Raw genomic sequence first — 27,460 nt, forward strand, 5'->3', positions numbered from 1 at the left:
GGCTCTTGTTAGGGCTGGGGAGGGCACGAGGTGATGAGAGCGACCTTCCACCACCTGCAACACTCCTACTGATGGCCCTCCACCGAGGAGGATCGGCTTCACCCCCGGGATGGGTCAACAAGCAAAGCACCAGAGGATGACGAGGGTTGTCAGATGTTGTTCTCCAAGGGCTGGGAGGGGATCCTAAATCCCTAAATCCTCCACCCCGCTCTGCACACCCCTGCCTCGGCTCCCTCGTGGGCAGCAGCCCTCATTTCTCGGTGATCTGCGGGTGTTTCCCAGCCCAACCTGCGAGCGCGGCTGGAGGAGCCCGGCACGGCAGGTGCTGCAGCGGCGGGGAGGGAAAACCCACAGGCAGCACGATGGGCAGGGAGGAAATGTATGCAAATGCATTCAGAAAGGAAGCCGGCAATGCTAATAGCCTTGTTAGTAAGCACCGGGAATAATATTTGTACTCTTTAATCATTAGGGACGCTGCCCCGGGCGACGTGCCCGTAAGGGACGGAGACCTGAGCCAAGTGCCTGGGGGCGAAGGCTGGGCACAGCCTCTCCTGCCCCTCTTGGCACCCCAAAATGAACAGGGTTTGGCTCAGGGTTGGTCCAGCCGAGCTTTTGGGTGCGTTTGGACTCGGTGAAGGTCTCCTCTCAATCCCCTGCTGCTAAGGGGTAAGGATGGCAGCACCGAGGTGCCCCTTCCTCTTGCTTGATTCCCGCTGCCCCACCGGGACACGAGGTCGCAGCAGCCCGACAAGCAGCGTCCCCTCTGCCTTTGCTCCTTTAAGGACGCTTCCACGTGTAACTTGAGACAAGTAGGGGAAAAGAGAGGAAGGGGAGGAAGAAAAAAAAAAAAAAAAAAGGAAAAGGGAAAAATAGCGCAGTTATTCCCGCCTCCGCCTCCTCCTTTGCCTCCTCCCCGGCCAGCCGGGAGCCACGTCACCCAGCGCTGGCTTTGGGGCTGCTCAGCACAGCCCGGCCCGGCCGACGGGACAAAACCCAACTTTTTGCCCAGGCCCTGAAGGTTTGGGAAAGGAAAAAATCCCCACGGTGGGGACATCAAGGCAGGGGGGCGCCCGGCCTGGAGGGCAGGGGGAGAGGCGCTTGGAAGAGGGGCTGAGCTTTCCTCTGCCAGAAGAAGAGAGCTGCAGGCGGCGGGAGGAGGAGGAGGAGGAAAGTTCAGCGGGACGTGAGCGAGAGTTTGGCCGAGGATAAAGCTCCCCGCGGGGTTTTAGGGCCGCCCTCGCCCACCAGCGCCAAGGGGCCTGAGCCACCATGAACGTCTTCCGCATCCTGGGGGACATCTCCCACTTGCTGGCCATCATCATCCTCCTGCTGAAGATCCACAGGTCCAAGTCCTGCGCCGGTGAGTGCCAGGGAAGGAGGGGACCCTGCCCAGACAACGACTGCACCCAGGCCCTTGGGGGGCATCAGCCTCCTCCTCCTCCTCCCTGCTGCTTCTCCCACCCCTTGCTGGTAGTCCTGGGTGGGTTTTTCGCCAAACCCTGACCTTGGGGCTTTGCTGCAGCTTGCAGGAGCCTCCACCAGCCCAGCACGGGGCGGTTTCTCCGCCAGGAGGGAGCAGGAGGTGCTGGAAGGATGTGATGTGGCACGGCACGCCGCCACCGCGCAGGTGTTTGGCTGGGGGCGATAAGGTGGAAAAGGAGAAGTTGCGGTGGCACCAAAAGCCATCACCTCCAGGGAAAAACTGCTCCAGGCTGGAGGCCCTGCCAAAAAGCGGGCAGGCTCCCGAGGCTGCTCGGGCAAGGGATGGGGAGAGGTTGCTTCCCGCAGGCAGATTCGGTTCGGGGTTGGGAGCCGCAGTGACTCAGCAGCACCCATCCCACTGCAATCCCCCGGTGCGGCAGGTGGCACAGCACACAAACCCACGGCGGGGCGGGCAGGCGCGTGGAGGGAGCCAGGCAGGGAAGGGAAAGGGTTTTTTCTTGGTGGCGAGGCCGGCCGTGTGAGTACATGGCTGCTCACAACGAAGGCACGAGGCTAAACCCGCACCCGAATTTGTTTTCCTCTCACCTGCCTGCCCGCCTCTCCCCGCCACGCAGGTATCTCTGGGAAGAGCCAGATCCTCTTCGCCCTGGTCTTCACAACCCGCTACCTGGACCTGTTCACCACCTTCATCTCTGCCTACAACACCGTGATGAAGGTAAGGAGGGGCAGCACGAAAACGAGAGGGTTCCCTCGGCTGGCTCTGGTTTCCCGGGGAAGGTGAGGGTGCATCTTCACCACGCTGGCTTTTCAGCCAGAGGGAGGAAGGAGAAACTCCATCTCCTCCAACCATCACCAAATCCACAGTGGGTTATAGACAGAAGGGCAGCTAAAGATGCTCCCTGTGGTACCTCCAGTCCTCTATTGACCACAAAACCCCCTCACTGCCACATTTAGCCCACCAAAAGCAGAACAAGACGCAGTGAACCAAGGCTGGGCGTCCTTCTGCAGCAGGAACCTTAACAGTTGTCTCTCTCCAAGCGCTGGTGGGGTGACCGAGCTCTCTTCGTCTTCCTTCCCTCCCCCAGGTCATTTTTTTGATATGCGCCTACGTCACCGTCTACATGATCTACGTGAGATTTCGGAAGACGTTTGACAGCGAGAACGACTCCTTCCGCCTGGAGTTCCTGCTGGTCCCCGTCACGGGCCTGGCCTTCCTGGAGAACCACAGCTTCACCCCGCTGGAGGTGAGGAGACCGTGGGGCTGGGGAGGGACACAGCAGCCCAGGACGTTAAATAAATGAGATTTGTATTGCCAAAAGCGTGAGGGAGGTGATGCTGGCAGGCCTCAGAGAGCACACCACCTCTGCATGCCATCTTCTCTCAGTGCCACGGGCAGGCCCACGCCCTCACCGCCTTGGTTTTGCAGATACTCTGGACCTTCTCCATCTACCTGGAGTCCGTGGCCATCCTCCCGCAGCTCTTCATGATCAGCAAGACGGGGGAAGCGGAGACCATCACCACCCACTACCTTTTCTTCCTGGGCCTCTACCGCGCCCTCTACATCGCCAACTGGGTCTGGCGCTACCACACCGAGAAGTTCTACGACCAGATCGCGGTGGTGTCCGGCGTGGTGCAAACCATCTTCTACTGCGACTTCTTCTATCTCTACGTTACCAAAGGTTGGTGTAAATCCAAAAAATTTCATTCAGCCTTCTTGCGCTGGGCGGTGGGGCTGCAGCTTGCGCTGTTAAGCCCGACGTGAGTTTATCTTGTGCTGTGTTTGGGTAGAAATTAAACCAGAGCTCAGCCTGGTTTAACCCACCCTAGGAAGTTAACAATTTCGGCATATTCGCTTCCATGTACGTTTTGACAGATTATGTATGAATCACGCAGAAAAAAAAAAAAACCTAGAGGGGGGAGGAAAAAATAGCCGCAGGCAGACGCCGTACCTGAGAAAGCAACTGCAGACATATGGAGGTTTTATTAAGCCTACTTTTTCTTGTGGTGTAAAAGATGCAGCGTTCCCAAGAGCTGATTCTGTAGGAAGGCAGGCATCTGCACGTACAAGACACTCCCTTCTGTTTGCCAAAACCAGCTGCCCCTTCTGCTGCAGCGCTCTGCTCGGGTAGAGGGCTGCATACCAGAGCGAAGGAGCTCATCATGGGCATAAAATTTGGTAGCACACGCGATGGTTTGCCAAGACTGAAAAAAAAAATAGACTCGCTTTTCTGTTGAGGAGGGTGGAATTAGACAAAATGTAGCCAAACGAACAAATATTTTCTTCTTTGTTTGCATTTCCCAGCTAGGCTGCCAAAACCAGTAGGGACAAGCCTGTGTTTGAGGTTTTGGGGGGTGGACCTTTAGGGGCTTCACGCGATATTCCTGCTGATGAAGAGGTGACAGGAGCACTGAGCAGGTCAAGCACATTCAGACTTCCTTCCATCATTGAAAAAAAATCTCTGTGGCTAGAAAACTACTTTGTAAAACCACCATCAAGGCGCTCCACGTCAATTCCTTTTTTTTTCTTCTTCCACTAATTCCCATTTTAGCTTCGCTTAATTCATATGTCCTGCGTCCTTCTACATTTTGTTAGAAACCCACAGCCTTTGCAGTTGTGGAAGGTGGAACAAAAGGGGAGAAAAGGAACCAACTGCTGGCTTCGGGCTTTGCATCAGGAGCAACAAAGCCACAAAATTTAGATGATACAGGAGGGAAAAGAAAAAAATATATGTATTTGTCCCTGGGACATCACAGCAGGAAGAGAATTGCCTTTTTTTTTTTTTTCTCTTCCCTCTTTTATTTTACACCAGTTTCTGGATCATGTGGAAGAAAAGGTGACTGGAGATATGCAAATACTCTGCAGTCATTTATGGAAACCAGAAATATTATAGCAGGTTGCATCTCTCTTACACTCTTGCAAAAAAAGCATCTTTTCAAAACATTTCTAACACGGAGGAGCTCAGACAAAAGGGCAGCGATTCCGATAAGAAAAGCAAGGCTGTGTTATATAAAGAAACCTATTTAATAAGGCTTCAGAGCCGATACCAAAGCATTGTAAAGGGACTTTTATATAATGCGAGTTCTCTTTATCTTGTTTTCAAAACTCGACGAGCCGCTTTCTGTTTAACACGAGGACCTGAAAGGTATTTGGAGGAAGCTTTCGGCTCCCAAAAGCTCGTGTTTCAGAGCGGTTGAGGGTGGGAGCATCTGCTCCAGCCCCCTGCTGACAGCAGGGTCGCCTAGAGCAGGTTCCCCCAGGCCACGTGCAGTCAGGTTCTGAACATCACCAGAGTGGAGGCACCAGGGCTCTGTGGGCAGCCCGTGCCAGCATTTGACCACCTTTACAGTAAAAATTAAAAATAAAACACACCTTTTTTTCATGCATTTAAATGGAATTGCCCATTGCCTCTTACCTGCCGCTGGCCACCACACCAAGGGGCCTCCTATCCAACCTGCCTCCACCAGGTGAGATGGGGCGTGCTGGGTCTGGCCACAGGCCGCCTTCATGGCTCTTTCTCTATTTAAAAATTAAATAAGACCAAAAATGCATCAGGGATAAAACAGGCTCCATATTACATCATCAAGGGAAAAAAAATGGGGAAATTTTGGTGTGCAAACCTGACGACGCACTACCTAGCACTCCAAACAGCAGGTTCAGGAAGTGTTTCCTTGTTTCAACAATATCCCTTCCTTACCTTCTCTTTGTCCTTTCAGTCCTAAAAGGGAAGAAGCTCAGTCTTCCAATGCCTGTTTGAAGACATTCCCACAGACAACCCAAGAAATTCCGAAGATGAAGCTCTTAGGATGACAGCTTTCCTTTCCTGGCCCTTGTTGACTGAAGAACGGCTCAGCTGAGCTTCACTCGAGTGCCAGGAAGACAACGGGGCCTGGAAAGCGGGTCTGCTTTTCGCCTGGATGAGATTCTCCCTCCATTTTATTTTTTTTTTTTGTATTTTTAACTTGAATTTGGTGCTATTCAGTAGTGCTGGCCAATACTAAGATAGTACAAATCACTCTCTCCCTGCTTTTCTCAACACTCACCTCCAAAACATGCCTCTGCTTTGACCCTGAGGCACTAGAGGGAATAAAAGGGAAATAAAGGGTCGCTGCATGTTAGCTCTTCAGCAAGTGCCTGTAGCAAAGGGAACACTTCATTACGCAAAGGCCACGACTGGCTCATTCCACACGGGGCCACACCTGACACGGCAGATGCTGTTTTAACCACGAGCAGCCCCCTAAAGTTAGCTCTGCCTGAACCCCACTCTCTAAGGGCCTCCGATCTTCCCGTGTATTCAATCCCCACTCACCCGCCTGCAGTGACTGTTCCTCGTGTCCTACAAATGAGGGATGTTTCGATTAAAATCAGAGGGCTGCCAGCAGGTGTTTCCAACTCCCTGGATGTGACTTTTTTCCGGAACGGGGGAGAACAGGGGCAAAGACTGTTTTACACTCCAAAAATAAAGACAAAGCTCACCATTTTATTGACAACAGTGTTTTTATTTATACCTACAAAAGAAAACAAGATGGTATCAAAAGGACAATTTACAAACTAAGAATAGTAACATAGCTCTTAGTATCCTGTGTCTGAACACCACAGATCTATGAATCTCTCAATTCAAGTCTTCATTAATACAACAGGAATGTGTTCAGAGACCAGCAAGTGTGAAACGACATGCTGATCCCACACAAAGCCACTAACCCTTCCATTGTTCAGAGAAGTCCAAACAGTAAATTTCTTCAGGAAGTGGGAGGGGAGGAGACACCCGAGTCGTTCGACACTCCCACAGAACTTTTACAGATCGAAAAAAAAAAACAATGCAAACACTACTAGACGCTAACGCTTTTTAATCAACAAGGGCCCTCCAGCTGGGAGATGGAACAGAGCAGCGAGCACCAGGTGGGACAGGGGCAGCACATGCCGCGGTGCCTTGATGCGGTCAACATCTGGTTAACACTCTGAGCTGAGCCGAGCCCCTGGACTTCAGCTGACCTCAGTGACAATAAAGCACTGCGGGACTTGGCGCGTCACGTTTACACCTGCGCAAGTCCCCCCCGAAAAAGAAGTGAAAGCTATAGCAGACTATAAGGCAGCTTTGGTGGTCCAGAGACCCTTTTTAAAGCCGGTCAGCAAGATGTCCTACTCCTACGCCCCTCCAACACATTTCTGCATCAAATTCATAAATCTTTTTAAAAAGGTCAAAATAAAATACAGCTCTACGCTTGCTTGTGAGGGAGGCCAAAGACAGATCAGTCAGTGCCTGGATAAATGAAATGTTTCTGGCTTTCACTTGAACACAAGCAAAGAAATTTCCTGCCCAAGCAATGGAATTTGAGATGGGATGAGGGAAACAAGGTTCTGAAAAATCTCTCCCTTTCCTCTCCTTGTCAGCAACCTACCTGTGTACTGCACAAGAAAATGTGCATTCACCCCCCAAAATTATACTCTGGGATTCTTTTTATTTATTTTTTTTTTTTAAAAAGAAATAATTTCTGTATAAGCAAGCTCTTTTCCTGGGCTATAAGAAGTTCCACTCTGCTACAGAAGGGGTGGGCTGCCTTGCTCATCCATATGCAAGAACGCCAACAGAAAAAAAAAAAGAAAAAAAAAAGAAAGAAAACAACCTGCACTCTCATAATGCAAAGATTATGCCTCACAAACCAGGAGATGTATCCATTCTTTTGTCACGTTCTCAGATCAAGAGCAGCCAACTCCTATTATCATCTACTGTCTCTGAACCGTCTGGTATTAGAAGTAACAAGTCGACAACATGCTTTACTAAAGGGGAAAACCCCTCACACCCACCTTAGCCTGTAAAATAAACATTTTTTTTTAATTATTATTTATTTACGTATTTACTAAAATTCCACTCTTCTCTAACATTTTCTAAAATGCTACCTACCTGCAAGAGCTGAGCTCAAAGGGACCAATGGATCGGGGAAATGCACTCAAAAAGCCAGGAAAAGCAATAGTCAGAGCAAGGTACAAAAGAAAGAAAGCTTCAGAATTAAGATGCACTAACCAGCTCACTCCTTACCTCATGGAAAGGAGATTCCAGGCAATCTCCTCCTCCTCCTCCCTTCCTCCCCTTACACCCCCCGCCCCCCCACCCCCCAGCCCACCCTATTCAAACCTCTTAAGTGCAGAAAACTCTGTCACGTTTTGTTCGGCGTAGTGGCATTGAGAACACTCCCCGTGGCAACACGCAGTTTGTTCAGGACAAACGAGATCTGCTGTTCAGGATCTCCGTTCGGTTTCATTTCTGGGCTCTCAAATAAGACTCCTCTCAATAAACCCAACAATAGGAACTTGAGAGCAGAAACGAGCTGGAGTAACGAGGTTGCATGCATTTACAGTGCTGCAGTTTAATGATCATAGGGCAAGAACTTATTTGGCCAAACACTACAGCAGCAGCAGCACCTACAGCGACTGCATCTAGCTTCCAGGTACTGAATCCATGACAGGTTTGGTCACCAACACCGGGGTTTTAATCCCAACTTCCCTGCTACAGGTCCCAGGAGGTGGGACTGCTGCTTCCAGAGCTGCAGGAAATGCCAACAACCTGCGTGGGTCATTACTCAGAACACCGCCCCACCGAGACAAACGAGCAGAGTTTTCCTATAGAAAGTTACCTATGATAGATTACAAGCAACGATAGTGAGCTATTAAAAAATAAAAATTAAAGATTAGGAAAAGTGAGCGTTGCTCCCTTGCATTTATCATGTTAAATGAACTGCGTTTTGGCTCCCCAAAGTTCCCCACCTCTCTGGATACTTCCTGAAATTAAGTTAACGCATTACAGGATAGAAAGTTCCTCCCCACAAAGCAAGGATTCACACAAACCTTAGACACCAAGATGATCGAGCTGGGACCTATCTGCCTTATACCCATTTCTTTTTAGAGAAAATAAAATTTCCAATTTCCTCAACATGCAAGACAAAAAATAATAAATTTTCCAGTCAACTATATATATCTCTTAAAAAAAAAAAAAAAAAAAAAAAAGGGAAAAAAAAAAGGACAGGGTCAGTAATGTGGACTGGGGGCCATTTTTGATGGGCTCAAGGGATCTGGATGGTGAATTCTAAGCCTAACCTGCATGAGAGAGAGACACCACAATGGGAAAGAAGAGAAAGAAAAGGTTCCTTTAAATGCAAGAGGTCTACACTGGTCACCAGCAGGCGAGAGTGGTCTCATTTGCGTGAGGGGGGCGGGGGCGGGGGAGGGGGCGGGTACTGGTAGGTGGCAGTCTGTCCCATATAGCCCATCACGTTAGTGGCAGGGGGCTGAGGAAACTGTTGTGACATGAGCGGCTGTGGCTGCTGGCCCGAGCGCCCCACCATCCCTGCATACTGCTGTTGGGTAGTGCTCTGTGAGGTTCTCCCAGCGGTGGCAGCTGTGGTGCTGGCACCATAGCCACTAGCACTGTACTCTGCAGTGCCATAGCCACTCGTGCCATAGGCAGCTGCTCCATAGCTCCCTTGAGTGTAACCATACTGGCTCTGTGCTGCCCCAAAAGCGGAATTTGGGCTCCCGTAGGCACTGCCATAGGTCTTGTTGGCTCCGTTGGCATAACTGTCACCACGCTCACGGTCTCTGAAGCCACCTGAGTCTCTCCGGCCCTCTTTCACTCCCCGGAGCCTCCTGTCACACTCTTCCTGGTACATCAGGTTAGGGTTGTTTACTGAACTGCTCGTTCGGTAACGAGAACGGCCTCCTGGCGATGGATACGGTTAAGATTTAGTACCGTGAACACGTCTTAAAACAACGACCTCTGGTAATCACGCCACCCTTCCCCTCCCTTCTACAGCCACAACGCTGCCCACGAGGAGCAAGTTGTTTTGGCTGTCATTTCCCTGCGTGTCTGCATTCATCCCTGCGTTTTGTTCAAGGAGCAGAGGCAAAGCTCGGAAAGTTTTCTTAATGCGTGCACCCAAAGCCAAAGGAAACAGAAGAAACTCAGGACTAACTCGGAAAGGTAATTAAACTGATTATTCCTTCAGGGGGAGGGAGGAAAAGTAGTCTCAGTCCCTGAAGGTTCAGACAGAATTTCCCTTCGCTGGTTTCTATTTTGCATGCGTATGCACAGGCATCCCGTTACCTGTGTTTAGGTAGGAGGTGCAAGGAATTAATTCAAGCAAAATTAGTTGTGTGAGGACCTCAGCAGGAGAAAAAAAGAAAAAAAATTCTCCAACTAAGTTTTAATGGTGGACTACCTCTTTGTTGGAGAGAAATACTGCGTTTCCTGAACACCTTGAGGTCTTAGGTACAAAACTATCATTTATCTGTCTAGCCTTAAACTCATACTTACTATTTCCTTACCCTCTTTTCAACTTCCCTCCCTCAAAACAGAGAAGCTATTTCCTACGTAGCCCTTTCCCCATGTGCCTTTACCTCCACCACCACCTCCTCCTCCTCTGTGGTCCACAAGCTGCATCAGCTTTGGATTGATGGCTTGATTGGCTTCTTCCAACACTTTGATAAGCTCCCTGGCTTGTTTCAGGTTTCCTGGGGTGAAGAACGTGTACGCGGTACCTTTGTTGGTACTGCGCGCGGTGCGGCCAATACGGTGCACGTAATCTTCAGAGCTGTTCGGATAGTCGTAGTTTATCACAAATTTTACATCTTCCACGTCTTGTGAAGTGCCCAGGCGCCAAGCACAGTGAGAGGGTGGGGTTGAGGAAAGGGGAGAAGAAGAGAGGACGTGCCAACGAAAGGTGGGGAGCACGAATGCAGGTGACAGTAATAAGAAAAAAAAAAAACACATCACAAAGTTAGTAACTGCATGGAACAGATACAAGACAGACTCATCCCAAAAGAGTAGAAGACTCCGATTTACGATCATCAGGCACAAAGATCAGTGTCCTGAAAAAGAGTGGTGGTTTTAAAGCAGTTTTTCCCTGCACTCAAATTCATCCTCCCCAGAATGCATTTCTCTGTACTCCATTGATGTTTTTCAATGAGTTAAATGAGTTTTGTACTTATTTTTTTTTTCTCCAAAACACAATCTCGATGGTGAAAACAACACCATCAGGCACAGCAAACTGGGGTGGAGGAAGGGTAGGACTGCCACGGTAAAGCTTTTACTCTGTTGGGAGAAGTCTAACAAATAATAACAGTAATGAGATCACTTACCTTCCACTTAGCAACATGAAATAAAACGCAAGTAAAAATCATTTACAATCCTAAAATACAGTGATCTACCTCTCCTAGCCTGAAGTTTAAGACACTCCAATCTCACTACTATCATTCAGCTCATTAAAACTCATTACAAACTGTTCAGATCATACCTAGAATACCTTAACTTAGCTTCATAGTTACGAGAATGCATTACACTAACATTTCACCATACTGTTCTGTCCAGTTCTCAGCAGCTTTTGTAATTTGGGCCATCCTGCTTTCTGTTTACCATTCCCTACTTCCCGTGTCAAATGGAAGCAGGAAATAAAGCGACCGAAGTTGCTAACGTGCTGTAAAATAATATGAGAATTTCAGAGATCAGAACCGCTCACCTTCCAGTGAGACTTCAGAAGCTCATGAGACAGAATCCAAGTAAATGTTAGTGTAACGCTTCAGTGAAAGCATTTGAAGTACCAAAAGCACCTATTTGCTACGGTATAGAATGTTTTTTAAAAAAATAAAGCATGGCATTACAGTAAGTCACCTAACAGCTCATAAAAAAAAAAAATCTGCGTTTTAAGATGAATATTCTGAAAATATCCAAGATAAAACACAGATTTTTTTTTGTGATTTCCTTTCCTTTTTTTTTTTTTTTTTTAAAGAGAGAAACATTCTCTGTTTGTTACCAGACCGATGCACACTCCCTCCTCCTGTGGGAAACCGCTGCAGCCGATCCCGTCTCTTTGCCTTTTATTTTTGGCGGCCTCCTTTCGAAAACTCCGCCCTCTGACACGGGACCACTGGAGCGCGGGGAGCATGCATCAAGGGTCCGTGGCAGCGAGAAGTCCCCACACACGCTCACTCTGTGAACTGGCTTAGACGCTTCTCTGTAGCCCCATTTGGTTGGGAAGCGCCGGAGAACCTGGGTTCAGGTAAAGCTTTCAGGTCCTCCAACGCTTTTTGTCCCCGATTTGGGGCTCTTAGGGGCATTTGTCAAAAAAATGCAGGTACAAAAATTACGTCCAAGGGGTCAGACTGCATCTATTGCCCAGACTGCATCAATTTCAAAGGGGGGCGTAGGAAAAATAAAAACGAGACGGTTGTGGTGGCAAGAGGGGGGACTTTATGTCTGTTTCTTATTACAGCAAAGGGGGGGCTCCTCAGTCTTTGCTGACTCCAAAGTCCTGAATCACACCAAAAAAAGGGAGTGAGAAGGCAGGTTTCACAGGGGGCTGCGCGAGTCTCCAGCTAGGGTCCTTGATGCAACAGGTTTTGTTTTTTTTTTTTTTTTTAAAAGGGGAAAGCGAAATAAAGAGAGGAGTACACATGACAGATTGCATCTTCCCAGCCAGGGCGTAACTACTCTGACAAGTTGCAGGCTCCAGGAGCCTCAGTCAGTCCCATTCTGCACATCCATCAGTAGCAAAGCAACTTGCATTAGCACAGGGGATACAAGGGCGTGCTTTCCTGGCAGGAAGCGCAGGGAAGCACAGCTACCGATGCGGACAGCGCTGACTTGACTGGGGAGGACTGGGAAGAATGGGAAGGCAGGAAGAGGAAAAATGGAAGGGTGGTTTCCAGACTAGAAAGTGATCCTGGGAGAGCACGCAGCTGGCTGAAGAGAGACCCGAGCAAGTGCAAGACTCGGCTCCTCCAGCCTAGCATGCTCCAGAGCGCTCGTGCACGCTCACAATCTTCCTGCGCTTTTAGAAGATAACGTGGCAGGATCTAGAATTGAAGCTGTCGAGCATTTCTGACAACTACTTGGGAAACATGCCCTTTGTCAGACCATCAGAATACCCTACGGCACAGACAGTCTCCGATTATTAATCAGAAGGGACAAAAACTAGCAGACACGCTAGTCTAGAGAGCTGTTTCAACCATCAATGTAGATGTGCCCCCACCCCTGCACTGAGAATGATCTGTAGCTGATATCAAAGTTTCTGTTAAAGAAAACAAAACAAAACAAATTCAATGTTTTTAGTTTAATAGACTGAACAAAAAAAAAAAAAAAATAATCAGTGCAGAGAGAGGACCTCACTCCAGGGAATCATCACAAAGAAGTCATTATGGGACTCAGAACTTACCTGGAAGAAGCTTTTTTGAAACCAATGTTCCATTAGGAAGAGGGAAAGCCCTGGTGACTCAGCCAAAAGGCGCGCGCCCCTGTTTTATGTTATTTAGGTAGAAGCCTTCACTTTCCAGGATCTTGGAGGAAGTCGTCCAGAAGTTTGCCAGTTAAGTGACTTATTTTAAGAAGCAGCAAACTCAGGGCCCCAAAACAAGCAGAGATGTTGTTCAGTAACAAGAAACAGACTCTGGTACCTTCCCCCCACAGCTCAGGCGAGGTGGAGGATGGGAAGTGGGGAGACTGTTTTCTGAAGTGTTATCCAATTGAGTAGTTTTGGGGGAGTGTTTTTTGGAGGGGAGTGAAGCTGTTTTAAATGTCTAGGCAAGATGCACAAAGAAGCTACCAGCACATAGCAAGCCTGTTTAAAAAACGCTGCTAGAGAAAGCAGCTCTCTTTCATACAAACTGGTTTCAGGCCTCAGTCCCTTCTCCCAACAGGCCCAAGTACTAACTGCACAGGTCCAGACATGACCCTAGAGGGCAGAGACTGAAGTCCAGATAATCACCTCTCTGAGGAAGTGTTGGATGTGTTGTTTTTTTTTGGGGGGGGGTAGTGGAGGGGGGCGGGGAAGTAGGGGTGCAGGTTGTGTGAACAAAGGCTGCCAAATCTAGTAATGGTCTGCCTGTGTTAAAGTGACCATATGATGCACAGCACAGCCACCCTTTCAGCATATGGAAAAACAGAGCTCAGATAACTGTGATTTTTTAATAAACCAGAGATTTTTCTGAGCTTATCTGCAATGACTTGCAGTCATTTTGTCTAAAGTTTACCGTAACAAGACACTGACCCCCAAGGGGTTTTTATCTTCTACCAAACTCGGGGAGGGTGGAATATCCAGTGCTCGTCATTAAGCTAAGAGCACCTCAGAAGTCATCCTCCTCTTCTACGAGTGGGCAGAGGTACAGGGACTGTGCTTAGCACGCAGTGTTTCACCACACAAATATGCTTATTTAAAAAGGGGGCGCAACTGATGCATCCAGACAGATCATTTTCAAGCCACCAAGAACAGAGCGGCACAATTTCGATTCAGTTACACATTTGGGTAGCGCTATGTTAGTGGCCATATATGATCTCAGTGGTCCTGCCTAGAAGGAGCACAGAGGAGGGAAGTTACGTGTCAAGAGCAAAAATCTGGAGCAGTGCTTTCTCAGATGTGAATACATCTGCGGGGTAAACATGCGTGTATGCTGGGGTTTGTATGTTCAAATCTGGGGGGGGGGATTATGCAGGGAGAATATTAGCTATTTGCCGTTGAAATGCTCTCCCACAACGTCCTACTTGGGCTTTATCTGACAGGCTCTGAACAGAGCAATCCATCCCTACCATCCAGCAACAAAAGCTGGATCTGGGGAAGAAGTGAGTGTGGTGGAAGGGTTGGGTTGCATAATTGGACGTCTCTTCTCCCTCTTGGCGATCGATTAGTCATGCCTAGGCCTTGCTGCAGACCAAAGCCTGTTCATTAGGAGCAGGAAGAGACTTTGAATATGAAAGAAAAAAAAAAGATTAATGTTAAAAAACGTATTTCACATGTGGGGGAAAATCACGCTTTGAATTTTTTTTTTTTTTTTTTTAAAAAAGAAAACATATTTCAGTCCAAAGAAGAAAAATATGCAGCAGTAGGCAAGAGTGGTCTATGTGTACAAACCTAGCCCACGAGATGCAACGTCGGTAGCAATGAGGATAGGAGCCTTTCCAGAACGAAACTCTGTAAAACAAAGCATGCTATGAAGTAAGATTTTTAAAAAAGATAAAGTTACCTGAACTTGATTTACACTAAATGCTCATTTTCCAGAATCTAGGCAAGACAACTTCATAAACCCCAGCAAGTCAGGATATAAGGTGTCAACTAGTTTTCAAAATCCAGCTCTCTGGGTTAAGCAATCATCCCATTCCATTTTTGAATTAAAAAACAATAAAAATACAAGCGCTGAAATTAACAGCACAAAGGCAAAAGGCCTTCGAAAAGCATCTCTTGGTCATAGAGACAAAAGAAAGCCTAAGAACAGCACATCTGAATTACGTACAGCAGCCCGAGTTATCCTCCCCTCAGCGACGGACTCACCATTAAGCACCCAATCTCTTTCCGGCTGACTCTTGTCTCCATGGATACACATAGCTGGCCAACTGCCAAACAGAGATGCACATTAGTATAGACAGAAAGTACATATATTAAAGGCAACAGGAAGCTTTATTGACATTTCAGTAAAAAGGCTGAAAAAAATATGCATTTCTCAAGTGTTTTAATGCCCTGTCCCCCTCCTCTGGCCTTCATCTACCTACTGTGCATACAATTTTGTTTCTTGCACATTAAACCCATTAATTATATAGCAGCCATCTAAGCCCAACCATGTTTGTGAAATTAATAATTTGTCATTTCATTATGTCAGTATTCTTACATACTGAAAGCTGCACGGTTTACAAATATTCTCTCTTGCACTAAGGCTTTGATGGATTGGAACCTTCTAGGAAATTAAGGCTGAATTCAGCCAAACTGAATTGAAAGAAAGAACCGAAGTGACAGGTTGTTCCTAACTATAGCATTGCGAACATTCAGACCTCACTGCTTTTATTACAGTTTCTGTTTCCCACTAGCAGCAAAGGGTAGGGGGAGGCTAATCACCCATCTCTGCGCATCCTTCGAGTGAGATCATCACATCGCCTCTTTGTCTCCACAAAGATGATGGTTTTATTCTCCTTCTCTGCCATGATTTCTTCCATCAATTGTATCAGCCTAAAATAGGAAGGAGAGCTAGTGTAGATATCCACATATACAGGAATACAGGAATGCTGTCGCAGTTTAAGAAAACGTATAATACACATCCACATCAACAAAGCCAGAATTCAGCACGCAGAATTTAGCTCTTCTGTACAATGGTACGGTGAGAATATATGCAACAGACTGGATAATTACAGGACTTGTTTGGTAACATTCAAAAGGTTAAATAATACCGCAAAGAACTCCACTATTCAGAATTCACATTTGGCTTAGAAAACAATGTAGATTTTCAAGTGCAGCTAAAAAACCTGAAATGGTAGGCAAGTCAACGTACTTATGGTCTTTCTCGCTTTCCATGCATACATCCACTATCTGCAGGATATTGTGGTTGGCACTCAGCTCCAGATTCCCCACATTGATCTGAACGTAGTCCTGTAGGAAGTCCTCAGCAAGCTGGCGCACTTCTTTTGGCCAGGTGGCACTCCACATCAGAGTCTGTCTGTCAGGCTATGAAAAAGGGGAAAAAAAAAAAAGATTTATTTAAGGTAGTGGGCTTTGGATGGGAAACCGAGGGAGGCTGTCCTTCAACAAGGTTCACGTACCCTGATCTGGTCAACAATTTTACGAATTTGGGGTTCAAATCCCATGTCCAGCATTCTGTCCGCTTCATCCAGCACAAGGTAGGTACACCGACGCAGGTTGGTCTTTCCTGCCTCAAGGAAGTCAATCAAGCGACCCGGTGTAGCAATGCAGATCTCCACACCTTCAAAACAGAAGGAGGAAAAAGAATGAGGCTCTTCATTTGAATGTCAATTGGTATTTTTAGTTGGAATGAATCACCTTCCAGAGCAAAATTGTTTAAATAAAATGAAAAAGCACCACCCTCATCCATACCCAAGATTGAGTCATTTCAGTAGAAGCCCTAGTTTCTTTTAATAATTCATTTTTTTTTTCCATTCTGAAATTACTGTTACAGTGCCATTAGAATAATAAATGCAGTGCAGAAGCTAAAAGCCTACTGTCAGAACACACCTGCAAAGCGCTGCCCAAAAATCAAAACTGAAATAAGCTTCTACTCAACCCTGACCTACCTTCAGCCAGAATTACACAGCCTGGAGAGCTCTCCAGTAAAAATAGAACTGAACTGCAGCTAAACTCTACACGTTAAACAAACATGAAGTGCTCTTCTTGCTGTACAGGTCAAATTAGTTCTACTTCTTCCTTTTTTTTTTTTTTTTTTTTTTTAAAAAAAAAAGGTATATAAAACCAAACCATAGCCTTTAATACAGAATAATTATGCCCTAAGCATGACAGACAACCATCCAGCCTGTACCTTAGTGTAAAAACAGAACTCAGCTATTCTTAAGCTAGTATCAGGTATGACAAATTACACTTTTTTTTTTTTTTTAACAAGGGACTGATTTCCACCAATCTCCAAATCTTAAAGGTGTATTCTTAAGTGTCATAGAAACAATCACTGAAGTTATGCTTAGAGAAATAGTGAGGTGAAAAAAATTAAAAATAGCTTTGCTGATACTTCACTTCCAGATGCAGAGCATTTTGCAACAGCCCAGATCATTATGTCTGTGTCAACTTGGACTCCTCAGAGCTGATGAAGCTGGACATACTTTCAGTTTCTATAAAGCTCACGCAAGAATTAGATTTCTAACAGAGTCGCTGGTCTTCCAGAGAGACTGAAAAAACTGCACTCTGTTGTCAGTGAGGTACTCCTCCAAAATAAATTCAGTAAATACCCGGAAAACCACAACTGACAAAAAAATATGATTTTTCATCTCTACTTACTCAAGAATTTTTATTGCAGCAAGCACTAAGCAACCATCCAAAGACAGAAACACCTAAAAGGACTGAAAAAAGGACTGCAAGCATGGAATCTGTCCACGTCCTCTAACCAAAAGGTTTTCACCATATGTGGGAGAATGTCTATTGTACAGCACTCCAGGAAGGTGTAAAAAAACCCACCACATTGATCCTCCCATGGTCTCTTCATGTAACATTGTCTCCACCATTGAAAATGCTATTTTTTTATTGGATGCACTACCATTTTTTTGATCAGATCTATCCCACAGCCTTCTGCTACATGATTTCATCCCATTATTGAAGTGTTCAAGAGCAGCTCTTCAAGCCACAGTGATAAATTTTGTTTAAATTAACCCCATGGGGCAGCATGACCAGAAAGAGAGCCTAGTCCTTAAGAACAAGGAAGTACCAGGAAAAACAAACAAACAAACCACTGTCTAAAGAAGTTTCTATGAATTCAGAAATTACACTTTAGTATTTGAACAAACTTAGGTGGAAAACTTGATCTGGCTTAAGAAAAAATCATTCCTTAATCTTGCTGCTACTGCACCTTCTCAAAATAATCTGTCCTTTCTGACAGGTTGCTTCCCCTCCCCCTTCCTAAGTCCTGTTGACCTTCGTGAGTGGAAAGTTCAGAAAATGGAAGGAGATCTAATATCCGAGTAAGTCATTACACAACAGAGAAGAAAATTATTATATGCACTACCATTTTAACTGGAAAAAGAGATAGCCACTCACCTCTCCAAACAGAATTAAGATTACTTTCAAGGTTACTGATATTTTGCAACACCATCTCCTACAGAATCTTGCAGACCCCCATTTTAAAGATCTCAGTGAAATTACCTCTTTCTAGATCTCTGATCTGGGGACCTTTGGGTGCTCCTCCATATATGCAGGTACTCTTCAGCCTTGAACATTTGCCATAATCATCAGCCACTTGCTGCACCTGCTGGGCCAACTCCCTGGTCGGTGCTAGAACCAAGCACTGCAGAAGGAATCAGTTCAGGTTAGCCAAGCTGTACACACATCCCTAACTTCAGGGCTCTGCTCAAATACCATAAGCAAAGCCGGACCATCTGCTCTCTATTCGCTAAAACATTTAAATATCGTTAAGATTATGTCAGCAATTGCACAAATTTCAACTAATGAGTGGGATGTTCACATTGTGATTGTAAACACTCTCTACTTACTACTCTGATACACCAATTAAATAAAGCACATCTCATTAATGGTGCCACACACAGAAAGGAAGAGAATTGACAAGCACTTACAATTGGGCCATCCCCTCTCTCCAAATATGGCTGGTGGTTGATGTGAACGATCGCAGGCAACAAGTACTGAAACAGAAGAATTCTAAGTCAAGACACAGGACTTCAATATTCAATGCCAGTGACCACCTGCCATGACAGCTGGACCACAGCAGGAGCCCACTTAGCCTAACAGGCCTTCAGCATCCAGTACGTAATGTTCCAAAGATAGGTAGAAACCTCAGCTATATTAAGATCAGGATTTTGCAAAACCAGGTATTTGCATTTACCCAACAGAAGAAACGATTTGCAGAGCTGCTGAGCAACCATAACTGCTTCTGGCAAGAGTAAAAAACCAGAGGTGCTTAGCACCTCTGAAGAGAAAGCTCATTTAAAATTTGGAGCCTACATTAGTAGAATTGAGCAACCTTTGCTCTAAACAGTGCTTTTCATAAAGCATGGAATTGCTTCTTGACTGCTGCAGATAAAATTAATGCCTTAATGAAGACTCAACCATCCTTTATTTTAACTTGTATAGTTAACAAAACAAATAGGCACATACTAGTTATTAAACTGCAACATAAGCATGGACCAAAGAGAAGAGGCTAAGCATCAGAGAGACATGCAAAACACATGCTTGTGGATAAGACAGGCTGGATGGGTTCAGGCTTAATTCTCACCCATGATGCAATAAAGAAAGCTTTAAAAACATGGCATCACCTCACTCTATGCTTGTAGTACTGTCAAGATGAAAAACTAGTAAGAAGCAGCCAAGGATCATTTCCAGAAGGCAACTGTGGAAAGAAATAACACATAGACGAGGAGAATACGCACCGCTAGTGTCTTCCCGGAGCCAGTCTGCGCAATGCCCACCATATCGCGACCACTGAGAGCGAGTGGAAAACCTTGGCACTGAATTGGAGTGGGTTCTGTGAAATTCTGGTCCATCAAGGCATCCATCACATACTCTAAGGATTTAAGAAAGGAAAAAAAATTCTTGAAGGCCAACTGAGGTTATATGCAACTTCAGAAGACCTTTCGGAGATGAAACAGGCCTTAACACTTGCTGCCGTTGAATAATCCACATTTTCTTAAAGAATGGTAGAATACTTACGCGGAAAGCTACACTGGTGGAAGGCAAACACAGGCTTGGGGCAGCCCTCCATTCCTCGAATTGTTATCTCTTTCTTCCTTCTCAGTTCTTCAACTTCATACTATTGACATGGAAAAAAAAACAAAGAAATGCTGAGCATCAGCAGAGACTTACAGTGCATGCATCTATTATTTGACTTAACGCCTCTTACTAACAGTTTAGTTTGGCAGATCAGTTGGACAAGAAGATCTAAGAAGGATAGCTCTCGTAAGGATTTTACCCCGAGACTGAACAATCACGTAGGTTCTCCAACATGCAAAAAGTTGGGAGTTCTCTGTGCAGCCTAAAGGAACTGATGCCTGTTTCCTTCCAAGCAGTCTTTTTAATGAAAAGTGCATTAATATTATCTTTTAAAAGCTTTTACCCATCTTTCAGAAGGCAGAACTTATCAAGAGCTTCAAAAGTGAACAGAGGCAGAGGAACAGATTAAATGAATTTTGTGTGACAGTGCTGAGAACTAAACAAATTAGATAGGCCCTAATATACAACAAACAAGCAGAAAGCAGGGCAGTCCTGCTCCTTCCATTAAAATATTCCAGGAGTGGCTAAGTACGTTGCTCTTGCTGCACAGCCCGCAACTCAGAAATATCACTTAGAACCTTATTTTAAGCAGCATTTCTTTTCTGCATGAAAGCAGCTCAAACAACATTGTGACGGAATGCTAAGGCCCCACAATATTTACTACTGTTTCTAAAACACATATCCACATAAGAACAGTTTTAGGATTAGGAAAAGTGTGATGCTTTGTTGTTGTTTTTTTCCTATGTTATATTACAAGCCCAAAAGCACTCAGCAACTTGCTTCCACAATTCGTTACCTTATTCTAACACTCACCAAAAATCAATAGAAAAATGCACTTTATCCAAAGCAGTAAATTTACTGTTTATGAAAAATTTAGAGTTCAAACAAAAGTTTAAAGCTAAAACTATATATATTAAAAAAAAATAAGAATAATGTGAAAATCCTTTTACTTTTAGCTGGCTAAAGCAAATACAGCACCTAAAGCTAACTGGTTCAGTAGCTCAAGTTGCTGTCTTTGAACAGCCACTGTCTCCTTTATGCCATAAAACCTTGCCATGAATATGTGACTTGAAGATTTGTAAGTATGTGCAATTGGATAAGAAAATGTTTTGTTTTCTTCAAGTTCCCTTGCATTAAGAATAAAACCTGTTAGTTTCTAAATATAAGAAGACATGAAAGAGGAGGAAAAAAACTAGACTAGCTGGGTAGGAAGGGGAGATGATCTATAAATGCAGAGTGCTGTGTCCAGCTCTGAGCCCCCAGTGCATGAAGGACCTTGTTTAACCAGGCGTGTCCAATTACGGCAGGGAAAGCTAGAGGCCAAGGTACAGGCTGTGCAAAGACTGGGAGCACCAGAGTCGTGCAGCTTGGGAAAAAGAGGACTAACGAGGGAATCTAACAGGTATCCTCAACTACCTGATGGGTGTTACAGAGATGGAGGCAGACTCTTGAAATTCCAATTAGTTATCAGTAGAAAAAAACACCATGAGAAGCATTAAAACCTGGGACAGCCTCTCAGACAGGGTTCAGACTCTCACCACCCTGAGGGATATCCAAAGATAGAGCAAGGTGCTGAGCAACCTGCTCTGCTGTGGGGCTGAGGATTAGATGAGCTGTGTCCCAAGGTTCTGGTTTTTCAGCCTGAATTATTATTACAAAACCGTAGGCCTTCCAAATGTTTCTCAACTGTTTATGCCACTCAGTTCTTTATTTTAGGTTCTTCCAGGGCCTCGCCAGTATTACAGCTTTTAAGTTCTCCAGTCTGAATCCTCAGTGACGAAGCGTGACATTCTTGTTGGTTAATTTCAAATAACTAGACCGCAGCAGCATTACGATGATGCATTACAAATGATCAAATGTAAAAAAAAATTGCGTAAAGACAGCTGAAAGCAGAAGCATCGTGTTTGCTGATGTTACAATGACTCTGCTATCCAGCAGAGTACACGCACACCAAACAAACTCAACAAAGATAGTTCTATTACACGCTGTCCCAGACATCCTAGGACATGATTTTCCACTTGTGACATTTTGCTGTACGTAAAAATGAAACAGAAAGAACCTAATGACTTACTGGAGTAAGCCTGGCCACTTCTGGATGTTCCACATAAAAATTCTTCTCAAACTTGGGTAGTTCATTCAAATCCCATTTTCTCTTACGTAAACGTTCCCCCGGATTACCAAATTTCTTTGGAGGAAGAGGACCTCCGCGACTTGCTCCAAAGCTGCAAATGTCAATGTTAATTATAAACAATGTAATTAATCTGGAATTTGAATGTTTCTTAAGCATTTTCCACCCCTCCCACACCCCAGGTTGACACACGAGCATAATGTTCTACCAAAATTCACCCCCTCCAAGAAAATTGCTATGGTAATATTTGTAACATTCACCTGCCCAAAGTCCATTCTAATCCAAACCCGTCCTAGAGGTTGCTTCCAGTACAGCCATTTTTTTTTTTTTAAGTCACTGCCTTAAAGCTTCTGTCACCAAGCTTCTGTCTCTTGGTTCCCTCTCCTGGGACAAAGCTGCTGGTACAGCTACAGCAATTATTTTGTATCGAAGCTGAGAGTATAAATAAAACAGGATAGATGCAAGGGGTGGGAAAAATCTCTAATCGCAAGTTCCTTGTATCTCAAGGCTAGTTTTCGCACAAAAATAGCTATTTCACCTTCTCCCTGTGTCCTCTCTCCTTTCTTATCAAGCAGTGTGCCTCAAATAAAAAACAAGTCAAGACAGAAAGTAAACAAGTCCACCCAAGCTTGGAAGACTATGCATAATGCTGGAACCAAAGCAATAAAGCTTTTGTTTTCAAAAAAAGAAAGAGTAGCAGAAGAAAAATACATAAAAGCACCCAGGAAAAATTTTATCCCTTTTCAAACACTTCTGATAAAGATTCAAGAGAGTAAAAAAAATAAAATAAAAATGCTTAACTCTGCTTAAGATTTCCTAACAGCCACTTAGAAATTACTGTTCTCCCTCTCACCTCAATTTTATTCACCCAGTTATTTTAATACTCTGAAGAAGGGTAAGAACTGTCATAACTCATGGATGCACTGGATGAAACATGAGCTTCTGGTAAGAGTTAAGAATAACTGAAAACTGGGTAGTATAAATATTTTAATTATCAAAAACATTATCAATGATTCTGTATTTTACAATTCTGCCAGCTAGTTATAATTCTTTCATTCATATCATACAAACACAGCAGGAGGCACTTTTCCAACAGCTATCAGATCAAATTTTGTCCTAATGCAAATTCTGGTTAATAAAGCCACAGCTTTTCGCAGAACATGAATTCATGAGAAGCGCCTGCTTTTAGAGAACAAATCCACAACGTCTGCACTTTATGCAAGCAGTCTGCTAGTAAATAAAAACAGTTAATGAAACAAACCAAACGCAACAAAAATCCCCAAGCAGTTTTCATACTGTAACTCGAGGAGAGAAGGGCTTGATAAAAACTAAAATAGATTTGAAGGAAATTTTTGTGTTATCCTAATTACAAGGCTCTCTGTTCAGACATTAGCTACATCTGCTCTTTAAATTGCTTCCCAACGGAAATTACAAGTGACAGAGACTGAGAGACCAAAAAAGCGGAACTCAAAGTGTATTAACAGGAACAAGGGGTTATGCTGTTGGAAAAACTAAGTGTGGCAGATATAATTTAAAACCTGGGAAGTAAATTCTAAAATGCTTGTCTTGATGAAACTGCTTCATTAAGCCTCCTCTCTCCTGTATAAATACCCTTTATTTTCTCATCATAGTTTTACGAGAACCTGTATGTCAGCATTTTTTGTCACATGCAAAAACTGTAAAACACAACTTCAGAAATTCAGCATTATGTTTTCTTTTGGACAAAGTAACAAAAAAATGTACAAATTATCATGTAAGGGAACACTCACATTTACTAAGGATTTCTGCTGCTGATCATGCTAACCTGAGGTCAAAATGGCAACTCTTTACATTTCTGAGTTGTTCTAACAAAAGGCAGAGGCAGTTTCACTGAAGTCAACTGGCAGGTCAGAGGGTGAGAGAGTTTCCTTGTGGAAGGAAACACATGGAAGAACAGACTGGACACTGAAACAGCTGCGGACTGTGGGCATTTGCTCCACAGATATGCAGAGGGAAAAATCAATACGTTCTGCTTGAAAGTCGTGCAGTTTCAGTTCTCTGTTCTCACGCACAACATGGCTGCACGCTGACCTGGAAGAAGGGAGCCCCGCAGCATTCCTGAAACGCTGCCTCTGCTAACCTGGCAGCCACTGACACCTCGTGTTCCCATCACAAGCAACTAGATTCCGATTCCAGTTAAACTACTTTAAATCTGGGATCATTTCACTGATTTTCCAACAGCTCTCCTGTCCAGTAAGTGGAAATTCAGGCTGACCCAAAAATATTCTTCTCTAACTCTACTGTCCCGCCATTTCTGGGACAGAACTGAGCAAGTTTATTACACTCCAGAGCAAAACAGGACGGTTTCCCATCCCAAGAAGCCACCTACAGCTTGTTCCTAGCAGGAAGAAAACAGAAAGCCTGCATTTGTTAGGCAATGAAAGAATCAGTACTGAGAAGGTGGTAAACTTCCAAACACAGCGTGCTGGGTGGTCCCAAGTTTTCACAGAGGTTCTTTATGAAGGATGATGCATGTTGGTGGTTACAAATACTTCCACACCTTAAATAAATGTGTGTAACAAGCTGAAGCCTGATACATTACACGATTTCCTGATACATTACGTGATTTTCAACTCAAATGTCCAAAAACTTGACAGAGAAGCACACAGACACTCCTTTTACTCATGCAAAACTCCTGATTTAAAAGAGAAGCAACCATTTATAATCAAAATCTTTATGCAGAAGGGGATTACACACATTTTAAGGCATGCTAAGTATCGTAACACCACTTTGGACAGAGTTTGTTTTGTGTGTTGTTTTTTTTTTTTAGGGAACCGCATAGAAATCTGCATTCTCAAACTTGCTCCCTGAACTCCAAAAACAGCTGGGGGTCTCAACTATCTCAGACTTGCCAAAGCATTCACTGCAACGTCCTTGCGTTACACTGAGCTGGAAAGCTCACGGTGAAAAAAAAACACCAAAACCCTCCTCTGCATTGGGAGAAAAAAAAAAAAAAAGGATCTTTAAGTTCAAAGTGTGAAATATGGAGGTAAAGATAAAGCAGAAAATACGACTATCTCTCTCCACAGATGAAGAGAAACTAAACGCTAAAATGGATTTCAACATAAACAAAATGTTCTTCAGTCTCCCAGTAGGAGAGAAGGGAAAAATAATAATAAAAAACGTAAGACTCATTCTTAATATGGCAGACTAGATCTAATTTGGTAACAAAACTCACATGACATGTTTATTGTTAATCCTTGCGAACGGAGGCCTAGCTGCTTGGGATTTGAAGGGCAGAACGTGCCACTCTCCTAAACAGGGCTTAATTTTCTCTTAAAGAATGGCCTGGGATGAAAGCCTTATTACTTTTAGCACATAAAACCAAGCCTCAAACTATTTACGTACTATAACGCCATCCTATGCTGTACTTACCCTACACTACCCACAGCACTTAGAATTTTTTTTTTAAACTGCCATCCTTGGGTGAAAAAGACATTAAGCCTGCAACAACCTTTTCCAACGCCAGCTTCCTTTCAACAGTGGCCTCAGAAGTACCAAGCACTAGGCCTCAGCCATGCCAGACAGACAACTCCCGTTCGATCGCTACGTCAGCTTGGTCATGCTCGTTAAGTGTGGTCCAGGGCCATGTTTACTGAGCTTGGCCTCCTGAGAACGCGAGTCCCCCGCACGGCAGCAGCTTTCAATCTCATTTCCTCTCACGATAAGCCCGGGAGTGCAGCCGGGGGAGACCTTTCACCAACTGCCATCTTTCTAAGAAGTCCAGGAGGAGCAATGCAATGACAGCCAGAAGGGCAGCAGCGTGGCCAGCCACCCTTGCCAGGGCCGCTGGGACTTTCAGGGTTTGCGGGGGGGGGGGGGGGGAGAGGGGCAGGAGAACAGGGGTGGCAAAAAAAAATACATATAGATATATAGATAGATATAAAGGGAAGGCGCAGAAAAGGGAGGCCTGATTGCAAGCAAGCACTTGTGAAGAATAGAAAACATAATATACAATATATAGCCCCCCACTCCTTGCTGCTAGAAATAAAGTTCCCAGTCCCTCCAACACCCCCCCACCCTCGTAACACAAAAAAACAGGGGGAAATCTCCCCCCAACACCACAACGGGGTCGTGCCGTGTCCCCCCCAGCCCCCCAACCCCCCCCCAGCCCCTCACACGGCGCCGAGGGCCCCTTCCACAGCCCCCCCCCCCCCCCCCAAACCCCAGCCCGGCCTTCCCCGTCCCCCCCCCCTTACCCGCCGCGGTCTCGGTCGCGCCCCCGGTCCCCGAAGCCCCTCATCGCCCCCGGGGGGGTGGGCGAGAGGCAGCGGAAGGCCGGCCGTGGCGACGGCGAGGGGCTGGGGGTGCGGGGAGACGGGCCAGCCAGGGGCGGCTGCGTCTCGGAGGAATCGCTCTGCGCCACCTCGCCTCTCGGGTGGGACACGAAAGGAGAAGAATTCGTCAGGGGGTCCGCGACCCGCTGGACGTCGGCGGAGGGGACGGCGGGGCTCTCGGTCGGCTCCAGGGCCCGTGGCGTGTGGAGACGCTCGCGTCTTCTTCCTCCGGGCTCCCGGCACAAAATGGCCGCCGCCGCCCCAACCCGCTCGCCTTACGTTACGGGCGGCCCGGCGCTGCGCAAACTGCGGCCCTCGCAAAATGCCTACGCTTATTCCCGGAAGCCAACTACGCCCCGAAGCGGCTCGGCGCCGCGCTTCTCCGGGCGGCGCGGCGGGTACGAAAGCCGCGTAGCGCCCGTCGGCTCCGACAGGCCCGGCGCGCGGAGGGGAGGGAGGGGAGCAGCGCTCTTCCTATTCCTCAAAGTCAGGTACGCAAGGAGTCAATGGCGTAACCCCTTCCAGCGGGTAGCGAAAAGCGGGGCCGAGGCGCACGTTACGTAAGTGCGCGGCGTACGCAGGTTGCGTAACTCCGGCTGACGTAGAGGAGGAAGAGCGCGGCCGTTTGGCGTAAAATTCTTCCGCGGGCCGCGCGCGGAGGGTTGGCGGCGGGTCGCGGCGTTACGCCAATCGCGCGGCGTAGCGGCGCTTGGAGAATACGGCCCGGCGCCCGTCGGCCCCGCGGAGGCGGGCGGCGGGGCTGAGGGGACGGTGATGGCGGCGGGGGGCCCGGGGGACCCGGCCCGGCCCCGGGAGCTTTTTCGGGGTCCCGCAGGTCCCCTCGGGCCAGGTTTCGCCCGCAGGGCACCGTACACAGCGCCGGGAACGGCAGCAGCCATGATGTGGGCTTTCTGCCCTTATAAATGGCCTGCAGGGCCCGGGGATCGCGGCTTGGCCACGGTCCGTGGGGGCTGGAAGCACTAGGTTGTGTGTAACATTCGGGATAGTTTTAAAATTTTTAACACAGGCGGTGTCAGGAGGCCTGTATTTGCCTTTTAGCCCTGATTGGCTAAGCATAGGTAATTTTTGGGGAGATAAATAGTTACTCAGAGGCAACTACTTGGTATCCATTTAGCTTACTTGCTACTTGAACGCATACGAATACACATTATAGCAGCAAACCAATTCCCGATTTTACTGCCCTTACAATGTCACCTTCATAAACTTCATAAATTCTCCGTGCTGTTTTGTAGAAGAACCTCCTCCTGCAACGTGCGGGGCCTGTGTGCTGCGGGGAGGACTCGGCGCGGGGCGTACTGCCCATGGGTACGGCCTGTCAGTGTCTGGCGCCAAAAATGGAGCAGAAAATCCA

At 46.1% G+C, this 27,460-nt stretch overlaps 2 protein-coding genes across 4 annotated transcripts; one reads left to right on the plus strand and one right to left on the minus strand.

Annotated features, from left to right (window-relative positions):
• Positions 1-847: 847 nt before the first annotated feature.
• On the plus strand, positions 848-6,914 carry KDELR3 (KDEL endoplasmic reticulum protein retention receptor 3). Its single transcript, XM_082782927.1, has 5 exons — positions 848-1,360; positions 2,058-2,158; positions 2,529-2,687; positions 2,870-3,122; positions 5,158-6,914. The coding sequence occupies exons 1-5, from the start codon at positions 1,270-1,272 to the stop codon at positions 5,196-5,198; spliced, it is 645 nt and encodes a 214-aa protein (XP_082639053.1). The 5' UTR covers positions 848-1,269; the 3' UTR covers positions 5,199-6,914.
• DDX17 (DEAD-box helicase 17) lies at positions 5,920-26,358 on the minus strand. 3 transcript variants are annotated; one of them, XM_082782893.1, is made up of 13 exons: positions 26,011-26,358; positions 21,716-21,866; positions 19,585-19,684; positions 19,305-19,438; positions 18,495-18,560; positions 18,067-18,208; positions 16,008-16,168; positions 15,740-15,912; positions 15,310-15,420; positions 14,752-14,813; positions 14,335-14,394; positions 9,833-10,072; positions 5,920-9,155 (listed from the first exon to the last, which is right to left on the minus strand). In XM_082782893.1, exons 1-13 carry the CDS (start codon positions 26,052-26,054, stop codon positions 8,632-8,634), a joined length of 1,968 nt encoding a protein of 655 aa, XP_082639019.1. In that variant the 5' UTR covers positions 26,055-26,358; the 3' UTR covers positions 5,920-8,631. The 3 variants fall into 3 exon arrangements, with proteins under 3 accessions (XP_082639019.1, XP_082639020.1, XP_082639021.1); XM_082782894.1 differs by lacking the exon at positions 26,011-26,358 and adding an exon at positions 22,626-22,752; XM_082782895.1 differs by lacking the exon at positions 26,011-26,358 and adding an exon at positions 22,033-22,234.
• Between the last annotated feature and the right edge of the window lie 1,102 nt (positions 26,359-27,460).

This window comes from Aythya marila (genome assembly GCF_965140915.1).
Source record: "Aythya marila genome assembly, chromosome: 1".
In the NCBI taxonomy this organism is placed as follows: Eukaryota; Metazoa; Chordata; class Aves; order Anseriformes; family Anatidae; genus Aythya; species Aythya marila.